The following is a 19,211-nucleotide window of genomic DNA, read 5'->3' on the forward strand; positions in this document are numbered from 1 at the left end:
AAGATGGTGGTTAGACTTGCAATGCATTATGATGCAGAATGTTGGCCATTAAAAGAGAAGCATAATATTAAGTTAAGTGTTGCAGAGATGAGGATGCTGATGAGTGGCTTTACTTTTAGAGACAAAATACGAAATAAGCATATACATGAAAAGGTTGGAGTAGCTCCAGTGGAAGATAAGATTAGAAAGAGTCACATTAGATGGTTTGGTCACATAAAACGGCGCCTTCCTATGACCCGGTTAGAAAAGTAGATGTATTAGATTGACTTATGTTAAGAAAGGTAGAGATAGACCTAAAAAGACTTGTTTAGAAAATGTTAGAAATGATATTTCTTTATTAGATTTAAATGAGAATTTAACTCTTAACATGACACAATGGAGAAAAAGGATTTATGTAGCCGATCTTACATAGTGGGATAAAGTCTTGATGTTGTTGCTGTTGTTGTATTCTTGTTAGAGCTTTATTTCAAAGTTTTTTCTGCTATTGTTGTTCTACCTTCTCTTTTCTAAGTTATAATTATTTGTTCTCTACCAAGATGAGAAAGTTCAGAAATGTTAAGTTTAATTATATCTTATGAAAATATAAGAAAGATAAGACTCGCAAGCAACATGAGGATATAGAAGCGATGTTATAATGAGAATAATCTCTTAAAAAGGTGAAGATTGAATCCACAAAGATGATGAAATAAGCTATTGATCAATGTGCTTTGGCTGACTTTATGGTTGCTTGTAGTCCTCATCTTATGGACGCTAACTTTAAAAATATTGTTGAGAAGGATGTTACTTCTCACCTAGCAATGAAGTGCAAAATGCCTTTGATTGAATTCAAGAATATTGCTTTACAGTTTACAATGAGTGAAATATTAGGTTTGCTCCCAAAGGAGCTCATTCATGTACTTTCATCTCATCCTGGTTTTTTGAATTAAACTAGTATAAATGCACGTGCACATGGTGATCATCAATAAAAATTCTAAAAATAAAGAATGGTATAATAAAATTTAAAATGAATTTATGACATGTTATATCAATCTTTATCTATCAAAAAATGAATATATTAAATCATCATATGAAAATCAAACACAACTTTATCAACATCCAAACAGATGATCCCATTAAATTATTTACAGAAGCAAATTATTCTACTGTGAGATCTGTAGGAACCAAATATCTGAAACGATCAAGCAAATCTTGAGAGATACAATATAATTAAAAGATTTAACGCTAAACTAAAAATGATGTATAATTGCAGTATGAACAACAACAGATTCAACAATAGCTCGGCATGTCATAGTCTGGTGGAAGTGATGGACATTTCTCATTCATGTGAGGATATGACAGCATAGTATTGTAATATTGTATCTAGGTAGTTTCAGACTGTGTCTTCCTTTAATCTGACAAAAAGAAAGCTTCAATGTCTTCTTTGTTGCACCACTTAGGAAGTCGACTATAATTATTCTTAAAGTAATTTAGAGTATAATCATCTTTAATCTGTGTTATAAGAGAAATTTATCAGACTTTGACTTAGATATGTAGATTCTATTAGAATCCTTGCACTGCAGAAGATTGTTAGCAACAGACTCATCCGCTATCATCGTTATAAAAATACTGAAATTCACTATATAAGTTATCATCCCTTTCCAGCTTGTATTTATACATTGTGGGGGTGATAAACTCAATGTAGTTTTTACCCTGTTTCATGTTCTCTTTCTTATCTTCCCCAATTTTCAAGGCTGCTCTCATAGTTTCCATCAGCTTCTCTTTACGTGCAGCAATTTGATGTCTGTGTCTTGAAAAACCTGTAAAAACATAATTGAAAAGAAATAATGAAAGAATAGATACCAAGCTTTCTAATCTTAAATTCTCAAGCATCACTACTTCAAAACAGCGGAAGAGCTTCCAAGTCAACCAGTATCATACTTAATGTTATAAAAATCCTTCCCAATTACCCTTATTAGTGAATTGATGCAATTACTAATGCCATCCATCAATTTTATATCGAGTTGTTGAAATTGAATCATCTGAAATCAAAGTAGTTTATAAAAAATTATGTGATTTCAGTTCCAAGCTACCAAAACGAGAGTGCCAGTTCAAATTGAAATAATTGCAAGGTGCATCGTTAAAATAAACATAGTCGATTTTGTCACTGATGTGAAAGGATATCAATACTCTACCATGCACTCATGTCATCACAATGAGCAATATAATATGCTTAGATGGCAGGCAGTCGAGCAAAATCTGACATATATCACTATCTAATACTCTAAATATAATTTAGGGTTGTTTAGAAGCATGACTGATTTAAGTATAATTTCGTATGTCTTATATCAGGATTTTGTAAACCTTAAGGGGTTGTGCGGTTGCAAGATTTAACCAAAATTTGGCCAATCTTGCCAAACATGTTTATTCTAGGTCATTAAATCTTATAGTTCTTAAAAATTTATTTTCTCTCTGTTATGCGTCAAATTTAGGATTTAGTAAATTTTGGAAGAAGCAGGATTTAGTAAATCCTTAAGCATGTCATCTACAGTTTCATCTTCTTTCCAGCTCGCTATCAACTCTGATGGCATAGATTCTCATCAGGCCATCAACTATACCTTTTATTCTTCATTTCATCCTAATTAGAATTAGTTATATTACAGTTAACTTTAAGAATATATAATAAACAATGTGATTAATCAGTTAAAATTTAGCCAACCATTAAAGCAACTAAGTAAACCTCAGTTACTTTCTAATTATCTTAGTTTAAATATTAACTTCTAAATTACACATCAGTCAACCTCCGCAAATCAAATCACATTAAAATTTAATTTTAGTTTTAAATCCTGAAAATAACAATCAAACAATTTATGAGGATTTTGCCAGATCTATTTGTTGTCATGGAAAACAGTTTACAGGATTTAACAGCCCAAGATTTACTATATCCAAATGTACCAGATTTATTAAAATATACTTGAGTTAAATCATGCTTATCGCCAAAAGTTCTTTGGTTTTCAATACCTTTAATCAGAGTTAAATCCTCGCAAATGTTTGAATGCAAGTAACAAGATTTACCTCATCCTTAATTCCTACACCTTCAAATCCCTTACATCCTGCTTTTGGCCGGATTTGCTAAATCTAGGATTCAAGAAAAATCTACTTAGATCGATTTTACTTATATTCATTCCAAATCCCATATAGTTACTGCAACCAAACCGCTAAAAAGATTAGCGTATGGGAAAATTTCAAGAATCTAATAACAGAATCCCTAAGAACAGTTATGAGATATTAACAAACTTCTTGCTTAATGGAGGGCGGCCGGAAGCAGAAGAAGAAGATGCAGCCAAGTCCACCTCCCACGCCTTTTTCGCCCCCTTGATCTTCTCAACATTGATATAACCCTGGTCGGCTAGAGCATCCTAAAGTACGAGAAGGCATAGATGGATCTGACGCTTCCGATCGTGCTCGAGGAAATCTTTATTGGGTTTCCGGACGTCGTTGACTCCCTTGGGCTGTGCGGATCCGCCGGCCATGCTGGTGTGAAACCGGAAAACTGTGGAATTACGCCGAACCAAACTTGCCCATCTCCTCCATTTTGCTCAACTCAATGTTCGGGAAAGAAAAAAAAAGTACACGCTCGGTGAGAAGGAGGAGTGGAAAAGGGCATGAGCGAGATCCGAGCGTTTGGCTGTGGCAAATGCTTTGATGGATTTTTTTTTAATATTTCAGGCGCTATTGGGGAAAGCTTAAATAAGATGTGAAGAAAAAAACAAACGCTCAGAGGAAAAGCTGAAAAAACCGTTCGGCTGTGAAGAGAAAGAAACGCGCGGTTGCCGAAAAAAAGAAACGCTCGGTTGCGAAGAAGAAACGTTTGGCTGAAGATTAGAAGTGTGTTCGACACATTCATGCGTGCAGTTAATTGGAGAAGCTGGAAGCATTGGACAACGAAAGGTTGTCATTGAAATGGAAGGGTGGAAGTCTTAAATTTTTTTAACTACTCAACAGTGATTGCTGAGCTCTTGGAATCGAATAGGAAAGCTTTCTAAAATGAACAGTGTAGATATACTTTTATGTTTATAAATGAACGAATAGGATTTGCTATGGGTGGAATTCCAAGCCACTTTTATATAGTATTATAGATATATACCTTAATAATCCCAAGTGGGATTCTTTGGGGAAAAGTCAGTTTTTTATCAGTTTGTTGATCATCCGAGTTCCAAGAGTAAGAGCTTTGGACATGACTCTAGTTTGAAGTGTTTAGCTGAAAAGCAACAAAATCATTTTGGAGGAAAAATTTGACAGCGTTGATTGCGAAGTTGCCATGGAAGAAAGTTTTTTGAGAGTTTTGAAGTCAGTGAGACATTGTTCCTCTTGTATGACTTCATTCAATTTTCTCTTGAAGAATTTCAATGATGTTTATCGGCATAACAATTTCATCAGTCATGGTAGTAAATTCTTTTACCTGAGTTGATAACTGAGAATATGCCAATTAATTATAGATTGAGTGTTTCGTGCAATGTCTTACCTTTTTTTTCTGAATGAAATACATAAATTCAAATGGGTAATTTTGATTGGATTGTGCTTCAAGTTTGATTGGTTGTTTTGAGGAGCGTTGGGTCTCTTTAAGGATACCATGATTTGTTTTTCTAAGTGAAGTCTCCCTTCGGACTGGTAGTTTGAAGAATGCAATTAGAAAGTGTCTTTTGTGTGAGTTAAAATATACTAAAAGTTTGGGGCATTTTGAGAGATAGTGGGATGCTTGAATCTCAGTGATATTCTTGACCTGATTGTATGTCTTTTTTGATTGTATGTCTTTTTGGGAGTAGAAGAATGGCTTTCAAAGAGGATGAAATTGATAGAGATAAATTCTTTTAGGTGGTGAGTAGCATTTGTATCCTTTTGTTTTGGAGAATGTACAGCAAACATGCATTTTGAGGCTTTTGGGCCAAGTTTGTTGCAAGTGGATTGATAATTGTGTACGTAGACAATGCTCGTAAATATTTTTGGAGGAAGAGAATTTAGGATATTTGTGTTAGGGTATTGATCAACAAGGACACTGAGGGGTGTTGGAAATTGAAGATTTTTAGATGTTAGATAGGTTATAGGTAAGTTGTGAGAATGGCTTCTCTGTAGTAGGTGTTTGAAATCGAGTTAGTGAACATAAAGGGCTGAGCAATTTCCAACAAGCGGTGGTTTTTCTTTCATCAATTTTATTTTGTTGGGGTATAAAATGCAAGAGCTTTGATGCTATAGACCATTATCACTTATATATTGATAAACTCTTGCCAGAAATATGATAGGAAACACTTGGATTTCCAAGTGTTTCTCACCAAAACCAAGTAGATCCAATGTAAAACTGCTGTCCACAGCAGAAAAACAGCCAAAAACAGTAGGAAAGCAGGGAAAAACTGCAGAAAAATCAGAGAAAAGACTTGTATTTTACTAGTAGTTGCAAGGAAAATAGCAAAGATACAATTGATCCTCAATTCGAGAGGAGGATCGATCTCTCCCAAATCTCTAGACGCCGCTAGAGCCCAAAGAAAAAAGATAAATATCTCAAATTATAGTGATGAATAACTAGTGATGGTGAAATGAATCATTTGATTGTTGATGATATATTATCTGATGATGAATGAATAAAAGCAAAAAGTAGTGAAAGATTTAAAGTTGAAGATAGAGTGTTTATTTTGAATAATATGGTTTACTTTTTATTATAATATGGTTTATTTAAGTTTTAAATGAGTGTTTATTTTGAATCTCGTTTTAAACATTTATTTTATAATAACATTTAATATTAAGATTTATAGTTTATATCTTTATGATGATGAATCAAATAAATATATCGATGTTTTATTTATTATTTTTTAATAATTTATTTGTAAGTTCATGAGTTATTTATTTTTCTATTGCCTCACTAAGGCAAAATGCCTTGATACCCGATTTCGTATTTTTAAACCTTATGTCTATGCCATGGTATTACATTATAATCAGAAGAAGTAGAAAGAGACAAACTGCTTTCTTTTTGGAATTTAGATTTTAGCAGAGACCTCGATGGTGGTGGTGATGGTGGAGAGATAGTTGAGACCATTTGCTGGTTTTCTGTGAATCTCCTAGCATGGGTCATGACTGTGGTGAGGCTTGTGACAATGGTCAAACCATAATTTATTCTTGGTTTGGTATCCATATTCTCTCTCCTTCTTGAAAGAAGGAAGAGCATAATTTTGAGAGTTGGGTAGGCTCAACATGGGTTTTTTTACTTCATCATCAGTAGTTTTTGCTTTTCTCTCTTCTAACTTCAACAAATGATTCCCTGATGTTGGGAAATGATTTCATTCCAATTAATTTTCCTCAAACTGCATCAAGTTTAGGAGTTAATCTCTGGAGAAAATTGAATGCGTGCTCCTGTTCAGCCATTCATCTATATTAACACTGCTCTATCTCATAGAACATGTTCATTTCCTGCCATAATTCCATTAGGATATTGTAGTATTCTGTTATGATATTGTTACCTTATCAAGTGGTGTGGAATTTTAAATCTAATCCCAAAACAATGGGGCATGTTTTCAGGATTTAAGTATATCTCCAAGATAGCTTCACAAATTTTCTTGGTAGTATTATAAAATTAGAATGTTCTTCCGATTTTGGGTTAGATGGAGTTGATAAGCCATGCCATGACGATAAAGTTCACAGCTTCTCAAATATTGGAAGTTGGTGTATCTTTAGATAGTTGAGCAGTAATTTTCCTTAGGTATTCAACCTTGCCTTTGATTATAAGTGATTGGAACATTCACATTAAGCTTATGTTCAATTATTTGAAGAGATTGAACTACATAGCTGGGGTCGAAGGATAACTCTCTGAATTGTACTGACGGATGCTATTGCTTTTGTTGTGGCTGAATCCGATGTGGATGAACCAATGCCATGCTCCTTCACGAAAGAACAAGGGCACCAAAATTAGATGCTCTGACAGCATAAATAAAAACAGTGCGGAAAAAACAATCTTTTTCTTAATGTTTGCATTTATTTTCGTTTCAAATTTATATGGAGAAAACGGTAACGATAAAACATGAAAATTAAACCACCATCAATCATAATTTATGTAAGGATTGTTGGTTATAGCCTTCTAGATTTTTGAAGCCAATAATTATCTCTCTCGTAAAACAATATTTTGAGCAACCCATGGAGCCTACAGACCTTCCTTAGATGTAGTATTTGATTTTACTCCACATCAAACTGAGATGACCTTCCAAATTCTGCCATAATAAAAAGGCAAAAACCAGAAGCCGCCCAACTTGTGCTAGAGTCTTTTCACAAGGTGATGAAGTTATGAAGTGTGTTGCCGAACTTGAAGCACGATTAATAATCTAAGAGACAGGAAAGCCGAGCTTCAAGCAAGATTTGATGCTAAAATCTTGAATGATTTTATCTGCTTGGGAGCATATACCAACTAAGTGATAGGAAATACTTGAGTTCGCAAGCAACCTTAACAATAAATTGGTAAAAACAGCGAGAAAGAACACAAGACGATAATGAAAGCAACCCAAAACAATAAATTTTATTAGATAAAATCAAAGCAAAACAAACACTAGCAAAGATACAATTGATCCTCTATTCGAGAGGAGGATCGTTCTCTCCCAATCTCTAGACAATAGGTCTAGAGCCCAAAACTCCCAAGAGAAAACAATACTTCAAGCATGCCCTAACTCTCACCTCTCATGCCTATTTATAGATTAATTCAAAACCTCCTTTCACAAAATAGATTAATTGAAATAAATTAATTCAAACATCCTTTCCCAAAATAGATTAATCCCTTGCCTTAAATAAGATATTTTATTTAATTAAATAGGGGCTCACATCCCTATGGCTTAGGCGGTTAGAGAGGAGGCGGTTCAACCCATGTGGGGTCAGCTGGATAGGCGCCGACCTATCACTAAGTCTCATCAAAATATGAGATTGACATCAGGTTTTGCTTAGTTGTAGCAAAGTCTGACATTCTGGAGCAAAAAAGAAAATGTTGGTAGTAACTTCTTTGATCTATTGACAGATTGAGTCATCAAGTTTTAGTGATAATGATGATGAAGATGAAGATAATGATAGATTTGTAATGCCCAACAAAGGTGAAGCTTAATTCACAACTATTTTTATTTTCTTTCTTTACTTAGTGCTTATTTTTCCTTATAAGTAAAATGTAAATGATAAATGACTTAGTTTTTTGAAAATTAGTGACAAATCCCTAAAAATTTTGTTGAAGTTATCTGAATGATTCTTGAATGTTAGAATATCCTTTTTAGTTAGAATTTGGATATGTCAAATAGTTATTTATCTAATTGCCTTTCCTTCTCCAAATACTAATGTTTGATAGAAAAAGCAAATTAAATCATTGAAAAGAATGAATCGAATAATAACATTGAATATAATGATATGAATAATAAGTTTGAATGTAATGCGTCAAATAATAACTCTAGATATTTCAATGTTATGTTCAAGTCTTAACATTTTATCCTTCATCTATCTTTATCCTACGAATCTGCACTATGGATTGGCCTTACCTTTTACTACAGATTTTTTCCTCATGAAGGTAATAAACATCTTTAAGACTCAATGCTTGAAAGGTCTTCTCTCTCTCAATGTGCATATTGTCATAAAGAGGAGAGTTTGAGTTATAGGGCTCGACTTTTAGTCCTTAGTTACTAAAAATGTTGCTCGATGCTTTAATTAGTCGAAGTCCGTAGTACTAAAAAATAGAGAACTTTCTTTTAGGAAAAAATCATGGTGAATTGCCAAATTGATAGATTCAAGTAAATAATTGTTAAATAAATCCAATCAATGAATTACTGAATGCTTTTAAGCATTGAATTGATAACTAGTACAAATAACAAATGTGGAATCACTCCAAGAAGCGAGCTACTGATTTAGTCCAAATATTTGATACTATTTACTTCAAGTTCATCAGGTTTATTCTTTTTCTTAATTGAAATTTATGTTTTGTGTTAAGTGTTTGGGTGACTTTGTTAAATGTAGATTGTTTGTCTACTTGGGGGCTATAGCTCTTTTGGGGAGAATTGTCTTACAATTTTTTAACTTTAATCAGAGACCACTTTGGTTTCTTTCTTAAGTTAGTCAATCTCTTGTTTACCTAATTAAGTATGCATTTAGGAAATATGTTTTTCTAATTTTGATCTAATTTATCAATCTGTTATTATTTACCTTTGAAGTCTGGCTGCCTTCAAGTAAAATTATTAATTATTGATTTTGACGTGTGCATTTTAAAAAATTACAAAAGTTCTAGTTAAATGAGTTCCTCAAGTTCTTTATTATAAGAATTTCCCTTTTTTATTTTGGGAGGGGGGTTAGCTCTCAGAATTTTTTTTTTTTTGTAAAATGAGTTCTCAGAGAACTTTTGCAGGTTGAGTGCACAAGTATTTTTGTGAGATGAGTTCATTGAGATTTTAGGAGCAACCATTAAGATCCATTGGTCAAGTTTGGGTCTAGCCCAAAATCAAACTAACAAATACAATCAACTGGAACCCAACTTATTTAATAAATGGGTCAAAATTCTTAACATGAGTTCAACTCGAGCAAACACCACTTTGACCCACATGACAAAATATTTAATTCATGATTGGTCAGTATCAACCCGATGCAATATGGACATGATTATCAAATTTGGACACAATAACTCAACAAAAATAACAAGAAAAAAAATAACTTAATATAAGTTTTTCCTTAAGAAAGGGAATCAAATAATTAAACCATTATTTTTGCATTGATCCAAACCTGGTTGACACGACCCTAATTTGTTTAAACCACTTCAGTTAGCCTAAATATCACACAGGTTGAACCCAGTTCAATTTTTTTTTGGGTTAGGATTGGGTTTGATTTTCATGTCGTGTCTAATATTGACACCTCTAGGTTTCTTTATGTGATTATTTCCTTAAGTACTTGATTAAAACCTAGATTACATAATCATAAGCCCTTCAAATTAAAATATAAAACATGAAAAATAAAAAATAAAAAAGGACATAACAATATATATATATATATATATATATAACCGCATTTAATCTCATTTAAAATCAAATTTAAGTTGAATTTAAAATTATATAAAAATCTAAAACAAATCTTCATTAACAAATTAAAACATAAATTCTAATAGATAAAATTCATAAATTAAAACTAAAAAAAAAATTATTAAAGAATGTAAAAAAATATATGTTTACATAAATAAACATACTATGAAATTCACTCAAACCCTCAAATTAAATCCAATTGAAATTCAAGCACAAATGATTTCAGCTCCCAATTTAATCCAATCTTTGTCATCCATTTCAAATTAATAAGGCTATGATGCTCTTCTTTTTTTGTGTAAAATGTTAGGGTTTAGTTTGGTGGCCACATGAATGGAAAGGGCTTTATTTTTTCCCTCTTAGCAATAGTCCACATCGCAACCATTTAAGTTAGATCTAATGGTTGATTTTGATCACAAAGATAGCAGGTTTTTAAGCTTTTTCAAGGGCATCATAGAGATTTGATTCCGACCTTTGGATTTCAAGGGCATCAAGGGTTTATAATGTCATTTCATTTTGTCCTTATTTCAAGTTTTTTTGCGCAAAAGATTCCTTATCAAATGAACTTCCATCTTATTAAGTTTACATGTAATTATATACTCTTGTTTTTCAATCTGTAGAGATCTTGTTGTTTCCTCAGGATGCTCCATGGCCTTGCTTTTGTCCTTGGCATTCTTCATGTCGACTGCACATTTTAAGATACTAGATCAAACTGTGGTTGATGTCAGGACCTTATAAAAAATCATAGTTAAGTCTTGTAGAGAGAGAGAGAGAGAGAGAGAGGGTGAACATTTTTGAGAATTTTATTATGTTTTTGTGTTAGATGATAGAAGATTGTTGTGACATGATCATGTGCTGAGCTAATCCTCTAACCACTTATTTATAACTTTAGGTCAATGTTCAACTCTATTGGAATGGTTTCAATTAATAAATACGAGTAAAATTACATAGCAATGATTGTTAATACTTCCTATAAAGTGAATAAATTTTGTTGGTTGACAATTGACCAAGTGATTGGCTAATTCCGTGGACTTTAACATTTAAGCCGAGTTTAATTGAGGAGTTTACTTAGCTAGCCCTCTTTGACAAGTTGGTTACTTTGGTTGGTTCTACTAGTGTTTCACTTGAATGGTTGGTGCATTGTTGACTTCAGTGGTCTAGTTCCATGGGCTTGTACATCCTCTCTCTGAGCAATTCAAGTATAATCAAAGGTGAGTAGATCCTCTCTTTATGCAAATTTTGTATACTCTAAGATGAGTAGATTGGGCGATTTTTGTGAGATATTGTCTTAAGTGAAGATTTAGCTAATTGGTTTAGTGCTGGCAACTTTTTGCTTCTGGTTTACATTTGTATTATAACTTAATTAATTTGATCTCATTGATTATGGATGTATAGGAATGGTTCATCATTTGTATTAAAATCAGCTTATTTATGAAGTTGTAAATGTGTAGTTTCCAAAAATTATAATTTATTCTTTTAACTTAATTTATATTTTTATTGGTTGATTTTGTTTATTCAGTAATTTAACTATTAATTTTTACAAATTTTCTGAGAAAAAGTAGAGAAAGAAGGATAGAAATCTCTAATTAGGAGATCCAGACCGCATGCCAGCACAATTAGATTCATCCCCTAGAACTAATGTATCAAACTTAAAAAATCTTCAATCATGCCCGCACAGAAATCACTAAATCAAGTTACTCGGAAAATAAGAATAGAAATTAGTGTGAGATCAAAGGCTCACGTTGATACAAGGAGATTCATCCTTAAAAGTAATTGTCAAGACATGTGAACTATGAAGTAATTATAGTGTCCTCATCCTAGCACACATGCACAAGAATTAAGAGGAAAATTAGAATTTTCTTTCTGTTTTCAATGTGCAATGATTTTTACATGCCTTAGAGGACTAATAAAATGTAATTCCTCATAATCCTCAAAGATCTAGCCTGATAATGCAAATTTCAAATCACCACACTAAAGTTCAAGCAAGAACATTAAGTTCCAAATCCTAGGTTTTGCGAAAACAATAAATTTTCTACTTTCAAGCCTCGTTTCAGCAATTCCTGCCTAGCATGATTTCTCCCGCTATTGTGGAATACCGTAAAGGAAGGTATCAATAGTTAGTAGTGCTATAGGGCTAGTTGGTCAAGTCACAGTAGGTAAGAGATAATGAAACATGTGAAGCTTGCTACAGTGTCTTGTTGTAATTCAGGAAAGTTGCAGATGGTAAGGAACCTATATATATAGTAATAGCCGGGTATTTCTGAGATCCTAGAATTAATTCATGGAAGGCAAGAGGTTATCACGAATCTCTTGTAGAAAGACCGAGAAGGATCAGCATTTCTGATCTTAAGAGGTCCGGGACCTTAGCTTTCTTCTTCACTTTCATCTAGTGATATTCTATCACACTTTTAGACATTCCAATATAGCTACAGATTTTTGCGCTCATTTTACTTTTAAGTGTAATTTTGTTTGAAAAAAGTTTATAGTGACAATCTTCCTTCTGCTGCTTTTTTTTAATTTGTTGAATGAAGATAGTGATAGTTCCATATCCAATAGTTATACTTTTTTAACTTTTTTGACATAATAATGCTATATGCAAGCTTCAAGAATGGCCAGGAAGGAAGAGAGTCTTAGAAGGCAACTCCATTTAAAAAATAATCAGCAGGAACATGGGTTCTATAATAAAGACAGTCAACTATAGCACTAAGTTATAAGCTGAGTAACAAATGAACAATATAGCAATTAATCAACTTCAAAACAGAGAACTGGATAGCTGCTGAAACGAGAAATTGGAAATAATTGAACTAGGGGATTCAGGAACTGAGAAGACTTGCAAATCCAAACATTAAAGAATACAACCTGTTTTCAGTAGGATCATCATCATAGACATATTTTAACAAGAAAACAAATTAGGACAACAAGAAAATATGACTTACTTCAAATGCGCATCTTATTATTCATATTTAGTGTTTTTCCGTGAGTGTATCACTCTTAGATATTCAGCTTTAGGAAATAAATTTGCCACGCTACTGAAGATAAAGGGCAAAAAGTGTATAGCCATGCAAAGAACATGAAGTATTTAATGATTGAAAAGAAGAATTAACGTGAAAGGCCTGGAACAAGCTAAATTCCTGAGATTTGGAAAATACGAAAACTATTTACAGATGTCAAGTTTTTAACTCATTTTTTCCTGCATGTCTTTTCCCTTGGTACCCTCGCTATCATGGCAGCTATAAAAATTTAGTGATTAATTTGCTTGCATGCAATCTGGTGGCCCATTCAGTGGATGGAACATTCCCTCTTTCCCAGGTGACTTTTGACAATATACAGGACATTTTTGGCATTTATGGTGCTCAGCGTTGAGTTTGCTCATATTTTTTTGGTTCTCACAATTAGTTGTTTTTTTCTAATTGATTTTATCTTTATTCTGTGCAAATTTCACAAATTTATTTGTCAAAAAATTGAAGATGCCTGTTGCTGCGTACTAGATTTTTGGCATGAATTAGTTATTTCTATAGTTCTTAGGCATTAATGTTATTTTGATTCCGTTAGTATTGCTTGGAATGAGTAATTGGTACCTCAAGCACTGATTAAGATGTTTACTTTTGAATTTCAAAGTAAAAAGACATTCAAATGTAAAATTGTTATATTATACTGTGGATCATCAACAGTATCACCGTTAGTTGACCTTAACTCAATTAGTTGAGGTTGGTTTTATGATCCTCTTTGTCCATTCATTCTATTGAGTGTTTGTTAGGCCGGCCCTTGGGCCAGCTGAACTGGTCCAATCTAGACCGGTTCTTTGCTACAAAAGAGAGTGGGGGCGAAACCAAGGGAAGAGAGAGGGGCCGGTTGGGGAGATGGGGTCCACAACTCAATTAAATTTTGCTTTGGGAGGAAAATTTTGAATTAGGGGCTTTTTAGGGATTTTGTATTTGTCCTCTTTGCTTTAATTAGTTTCTTTAGAGAGAGTTGAGGTTTTCATTTTGAATTTGTGAAATCTGAATTTGAGATATATCTAGGGTTTTTTTTTGGGCTCTTGGCTTCGGCTAGAGATTTGAAGAGCTGAATCTTTCTCTCGAATTGAAGATTCATTATATCATGTTTTCTTTTCCTTCTCTTATTGAATTTCAAGTGTATTTCTCCCAGTTTTCCTACAGATTTTTGTGAAAAACTGCACTGTTATTGCTGAATTTCTCTGAGAAATTCAGCAGTTTTTCCAGTTTTTCTTGTGTTCCGTGGCTGTTTTCTATCAGTATTGCATGAGATATTTAAACTCTTTTATGTAAATCTTTTCGAATATCTTCTGTCCATATTATTTTGTTTGTTAAATTTACTTTCCTTAAGTGCCCTTCCACATTAAAGTGATATTGCTGACTGCTGAGTATACACTAGGAAGATAATTAGAATGCTAGCCGTTACTTATTAGGGAAAATGTATATCGTGATTATATTCAAGGAATATGAAAGAAAGCGAATATCATGCAGCAAGGGTTGAAGTTGGTGCAAAAGGTTTGGGTGAAATGAGATTAAACAAAAGATAACTATGCCTTAGCTTATGGGAAAAGATTTTCACTAAAAATAGTTCATCTTCTAATAATAATGGGCTGCTAAGAGAGAATAAAAAGGCAACCCAATTAGTTGGGATAAACTAAGTGTTTCATGATGAAAAATACTTTCCTTGGATTCCTAGTAAATACTTAATTCAGAAACACTCTGAACCCCAAAATAAAAGGTGCAAGTGCACTTCACATAACATAATAAATCGCTGAAAACTGCATTTTTGGACTAGGAAATCAACTTTTATGGCACATTAACTGGTAATCAAGTTGGATGTGACATAAATTAGAATACTAACATATATGCGTGGTCATATTAAATGGTTAGATTAAGAAACAATTATATTAAATAAACTATAAAAATTACACCTATCGAATATGAGGCAATTGATAGAGCTAGGTGATTCAGGCATATACAACACAAAGAGTAAATTAATGTGAAAGGGAAAAGAAAAGCAATTAACCAGAGGTTATATATATATATATAGCATACTTTTCTTTCCTCGAACACATGGGATCAAGGGTCCATTTGGGACGGTTGCAGCTTTTCATAAATGTCATTGTAAAGCTATTGTACGGAAAATAACTTTTGGATAGTTATTGTAGAAAGCAGCTTCCTAGTACAAAAATTTATTGAAAGCAATAAAAAAATAGTAACCAAACAAAAACCGTGATTGTAATTTTAAGTAGTAAAAACGCTGCCTCAAACACACTTAAATGCATCAGCGTAGATTACCGAAATGATTGATTTTCTCATTCTCACTATTGAATTAAATTCTTAAGAGAAATACTTGATATTGTAGAATGCTCGTTTAATAGCACTGCTAACATTTTTTTATGTCCAAGCTGTGCGCAGCTTATGGAGATGGAGGTCCCAATCACCCTGAAGAACAAGCCCCCAAGTCAGATTAGGAGGACTAGCTCAGGCTGATTAGATAACTTTCTTAGGGAAACAAAAAATATAAATATTTGCAGATTTGAATTTCGGACTCTCAACGGGTGAGAGGAGAAATCGATTCGCAGGCAATACATATCCAGCTGAGGATTTCATTGTCATGTTTTATCCCAACTTTACAAAATTTCATTGTAAACAGATAATGAAAAAAGAAAATGTGGTGAATGCATAGTGTAATTAAACTAGAGTGCATAATATAGTAGGAACTATCTATAAATACATGCACATGAAATTTATTATTATTATTATTTTTCAGAACATGATCATTAGTTTCTTTGGTATAATACCTGCATATACCTGCAAGAGAAATATATATAGTTTAACAACCAAAACATACATCAAAATTATATATATATATATATATATATATATATATCTCACACTACCTTTCATCATCACACAGACTCTCTCTCTCTCTACCACTCCTGCTTGCTTCGGTCTCTCATTTCAATCACTCAAAATTCTATTTGTTCTTTAGTTGATGATGCCTCTATCAACGATCTTTTTCTTTAACCCCTAAGGAGAGCCTATTTTTCCCAAAGAATTTTTTTTGGGGGACATTTAGGCCAATTAAAATAAACTCATACACAAATGACACATAAGACTCGAACCCAAAATCTCGATTGATGGTTAAAGCCCCCAACCAATATATCAAGTTGAGCTTTGTTCAATGAGTTTTTCATAGAGAATTAAAGTATATACAATGAATGATGCAAGAGATTATGGCTTCATTTGGGACGGTTTTTTTACTGCTTTTTCAAATAACTTTTTAGGTTAAATTTTAAAATTGCTATACTAAAAAGCTGTTTTAATAAGCAATAACAAAGCTGTCCCAAACGAAGTCTATGAGTCTATTTGAAATGGTTGTAGCATTTTGCAAAGTTGGTTGTAAAGTTATGCGAAAAAAGCAACTTTTGAAATCTATTAAGAAAATATATATAATTAATCAAACAGTTGTTTCCATATGTCTCATATTAGCGATTCTATTTGTGAAAAGTATGTCATAGAGTTTTAAAAAAAAACTATATAAATACAAGTTGCCACTTGAGAAGAAGGAAATACCAATTGGGTAGTTTTGCAGAGTAGATGGCATGTTATTTGACACGTTTTCAATGAAATCTCATGGTCAGTATAGACCAACATCACAAGAAAATTATTTTTTCGCATGTGCTGAATATTCTTTTAAATAATTTTCTAATGTGTCGAGTTCGGGTTTGATCCAAATTTAGTGAATGTGACCCAAATAGATAAAAACATCAATACAAATATGATCGGCTAGTAACCCGACTTATCTAAAGTTGACATGTTAACCCTTTTGATTAAAAAAAATTATAACTTATTAACTATAAAATTTGTAAGATGTTTGATAAAAATAAGAATATTATACTCATAAGTAAAAAAAATTAAGGAAAAAGATACTAAATGAGTAATTTTCGAGTTAAAAAAGAGTTTGTGGGTCAATTTGAATCCGACTTGTTTATTAAACAAGTTAGAATTTGACTCGTTTATTAAATAGGTCAACATGTACCTAAAAGTTTTAGATCAGATTGATGGGTCGGGTTATTTTTTGACATCTCTAGTAGGTATTTGCATTTTATCGGTGTAACTAGTCAAACCAAGTATGAGCCACCTCCGTCTTTAGATTGAATTTGATTAATAAATTGAGTTCGAATTTGAATTTTATTCCATGAGTCTGAATTGCCTCATTAGTTGGTTCAGTTATTAAGGGAGAAAAGAAATTATTTTTATTCAAATTGTTATTAAGATAACCTGATTAAAAATAAAAAATAATAAATGGGAAATAATAAGAAATCGTTTGCTTTAAAGGGATAATGATAATTTTTAAAACCTTATGATCGATAATTGAATTCTAATATACTTTTAAGTATTTTTTATTAAAAAAATTTAATTGAACGAACTCATAAACTTATGAGTCGAGTCGAGCGACGTTAGTTTAAACTTCGCTCATCAGCTCATTAAACTCAGCTCAATAGCTGTTTACCAAGTCAAGTCTGATTAGCTCACGAGCTGGCTTGGCTTAGGTACACCCCTCAATATTGGACAAATTTCAAGAAATTAATATAGTTTTGAATTAAAAATATAGCATCATAGTATTCATGACACTTGGTGTAATTAATGAGTATGAACAAATCCAAAGAAAATGGATTACTAAATGGAGAGGATCATGTGGTCATACATATTAGAAAAGATGCACAATGACCGACGCATCAACAATGATAAATACAGTTAAATATCAAATTTCTTATTGATCAAATTACTTGTGAATCACCAAGCTAAAATGCTTTAAAATAAATCCAAAATTTTCTATATATGATTACACTTTTTACTAAAAAAAGGAATGGCAATCTCTCTCTCTCTCTCTCTTAATTTATCATTTGGAATAGTCTTCAAATTCAAAATCACACCATCAATCGTTAGTAATCTACAACATGAGAATTAATTTAATTTGGAATAGTTTTTATCAATTCATGTGATAATTTATTAAGCATGTGGATATATGACAAATAAAAACTCTTTTAAAAGTCTAATTTTATCAATGCATTTAGAGTCTCTATTGAAAGTATAGCTTTGCTTATATAATAATAATAGAATTGCGGGAAAGTATTGCTTTCGCTAGTCAATGAAGGTGTCGCACTCGTGCTTGCACATGTGAAGCGGAAGTTCGGTGTAGGGTCCGGTGCAAAAGTCTGGTTCAAAAGTCAGGTGCAGTCTTTTGTGAATGACCGATCTGGTGTCGCGCTCGTGCTTGTTAGGTCGCGCTCACGCTTGCAGGTCACTTCCCGGCCATTTTTGAGTTTGGGTCAGGTTCTAGGGTCGTGTCAAATATTGACACCCCTATATAATATATGTAAGATGTCATGACACTACAGGAAATTCAGCTATTACCGGCGGCCTTGACCGACAGTTTTATAGCCGCCGGTAATAACGGCGGTTTGGCCGCCGGTTAATTCAGGCGGCCTAACCGGTGGTTATTTAAGTATAGGCCGTCGGACCTAGTGGCGGTCATATAACCGTCGGACCTAAATATTACCGGCGGTATATCAGCGGCTACCACCGTCGGTGTTAAGTAATTTTATTACCGGCGTCATAAGCCGCCAGAGCAAGGGAAGAGAGAGAGACAGCAAGGGAGGAGAGAGAGAGACAGCAAGGGAGGAGAGAGAGAGATGGAGTAAGAGAGAGAGAGGGAGAGGGACGAAGAGAGGGAGAGAGAGAGAGAGATCGAGCGAGTGTGAGTGAGAGAGAGAGAGAGAGAGGGAGCAAGGAAAGGGAGAGAGAGAGACAGAGAGAGAGAGAAAGAAGGAGCATGGGAGAGAGCAAGAGAGTGAAAGAAGGAATAAGGGAGAGAGCAAGAGAGAGATATGGAGAGAGAGAGGGAGAGAGGGAGAGAGAGTGAAGGGAGACATCGAGGAGAGAGTTAGGGAGAAGAGGGGGAGAGAGAGAGAGCGAGAGAGAGAGAGAGAAAGAGAGAGAGAGGGAGGGAGGGAGAGAGAGAGGGAGAGAGAGAGAGTGAGAGGTAGCGAGAGAGTAATGGGGAGAGAGAGAGAGAGTGAGAGACGGAGGGAGAAAGAAAGCAAGGGAAGAGAGCGAGAGAGAGAGAGAAATAGGTCGAGGGAGTGTGAGAGAGAGAGAGAGA

General features: G+C 33.4%; 1 protein-coding gene across 2 annotated transcripts in view; it reads left to right on the top strand.

Moving 5' to 3' along the window:
* Window positions 1–15,822, top strand: part of LOC110107968 (bZIP transcription factor 12) — a 36,622-nt gene extending 20,800 nt beyond the window's left edge. Inside the window, exons 4-5 of one of the 2 annotated variants that reach the window (XR_003701966.1) lie at window positions 11,046–11,254; window positions 15,458–15,822. Coding sequence is in view for 1 of the 2 variants with exons in the window: in XM_020838439.2 (XP_020694098.1) it covers window positions 15,458–15,532 (75 nt within the window). In the remaining variant the exon portion in view is untranslated. The remainder of the gene's footprint in view (window positions 1–11,045; window positions 11,255–15,457) is intronic. The other variant, XM_020838439.2, reaches the window with a different exon arrangement.
* Window positions 15,823–19,211: the final 3,389 nt, after the last annotated feature.

The sequence above is a fragment of the Dendrobium catenatum genome, unplaced genomic scaffold, assembly GCF_001605985.2.
Source record: "Dendrobium catenatum unplaced genomic scaffold, ASM160598v2 fragScaff_scaffold_1074, whole genome shotgun sequence".
Taxonomy (NCBI): Eukaryota; Viridiplantae; Streptophyta; class Magnoliopsida; order Asparagales; family Orchidaceae; genus Dendrobium; species Dendrobium catenatum.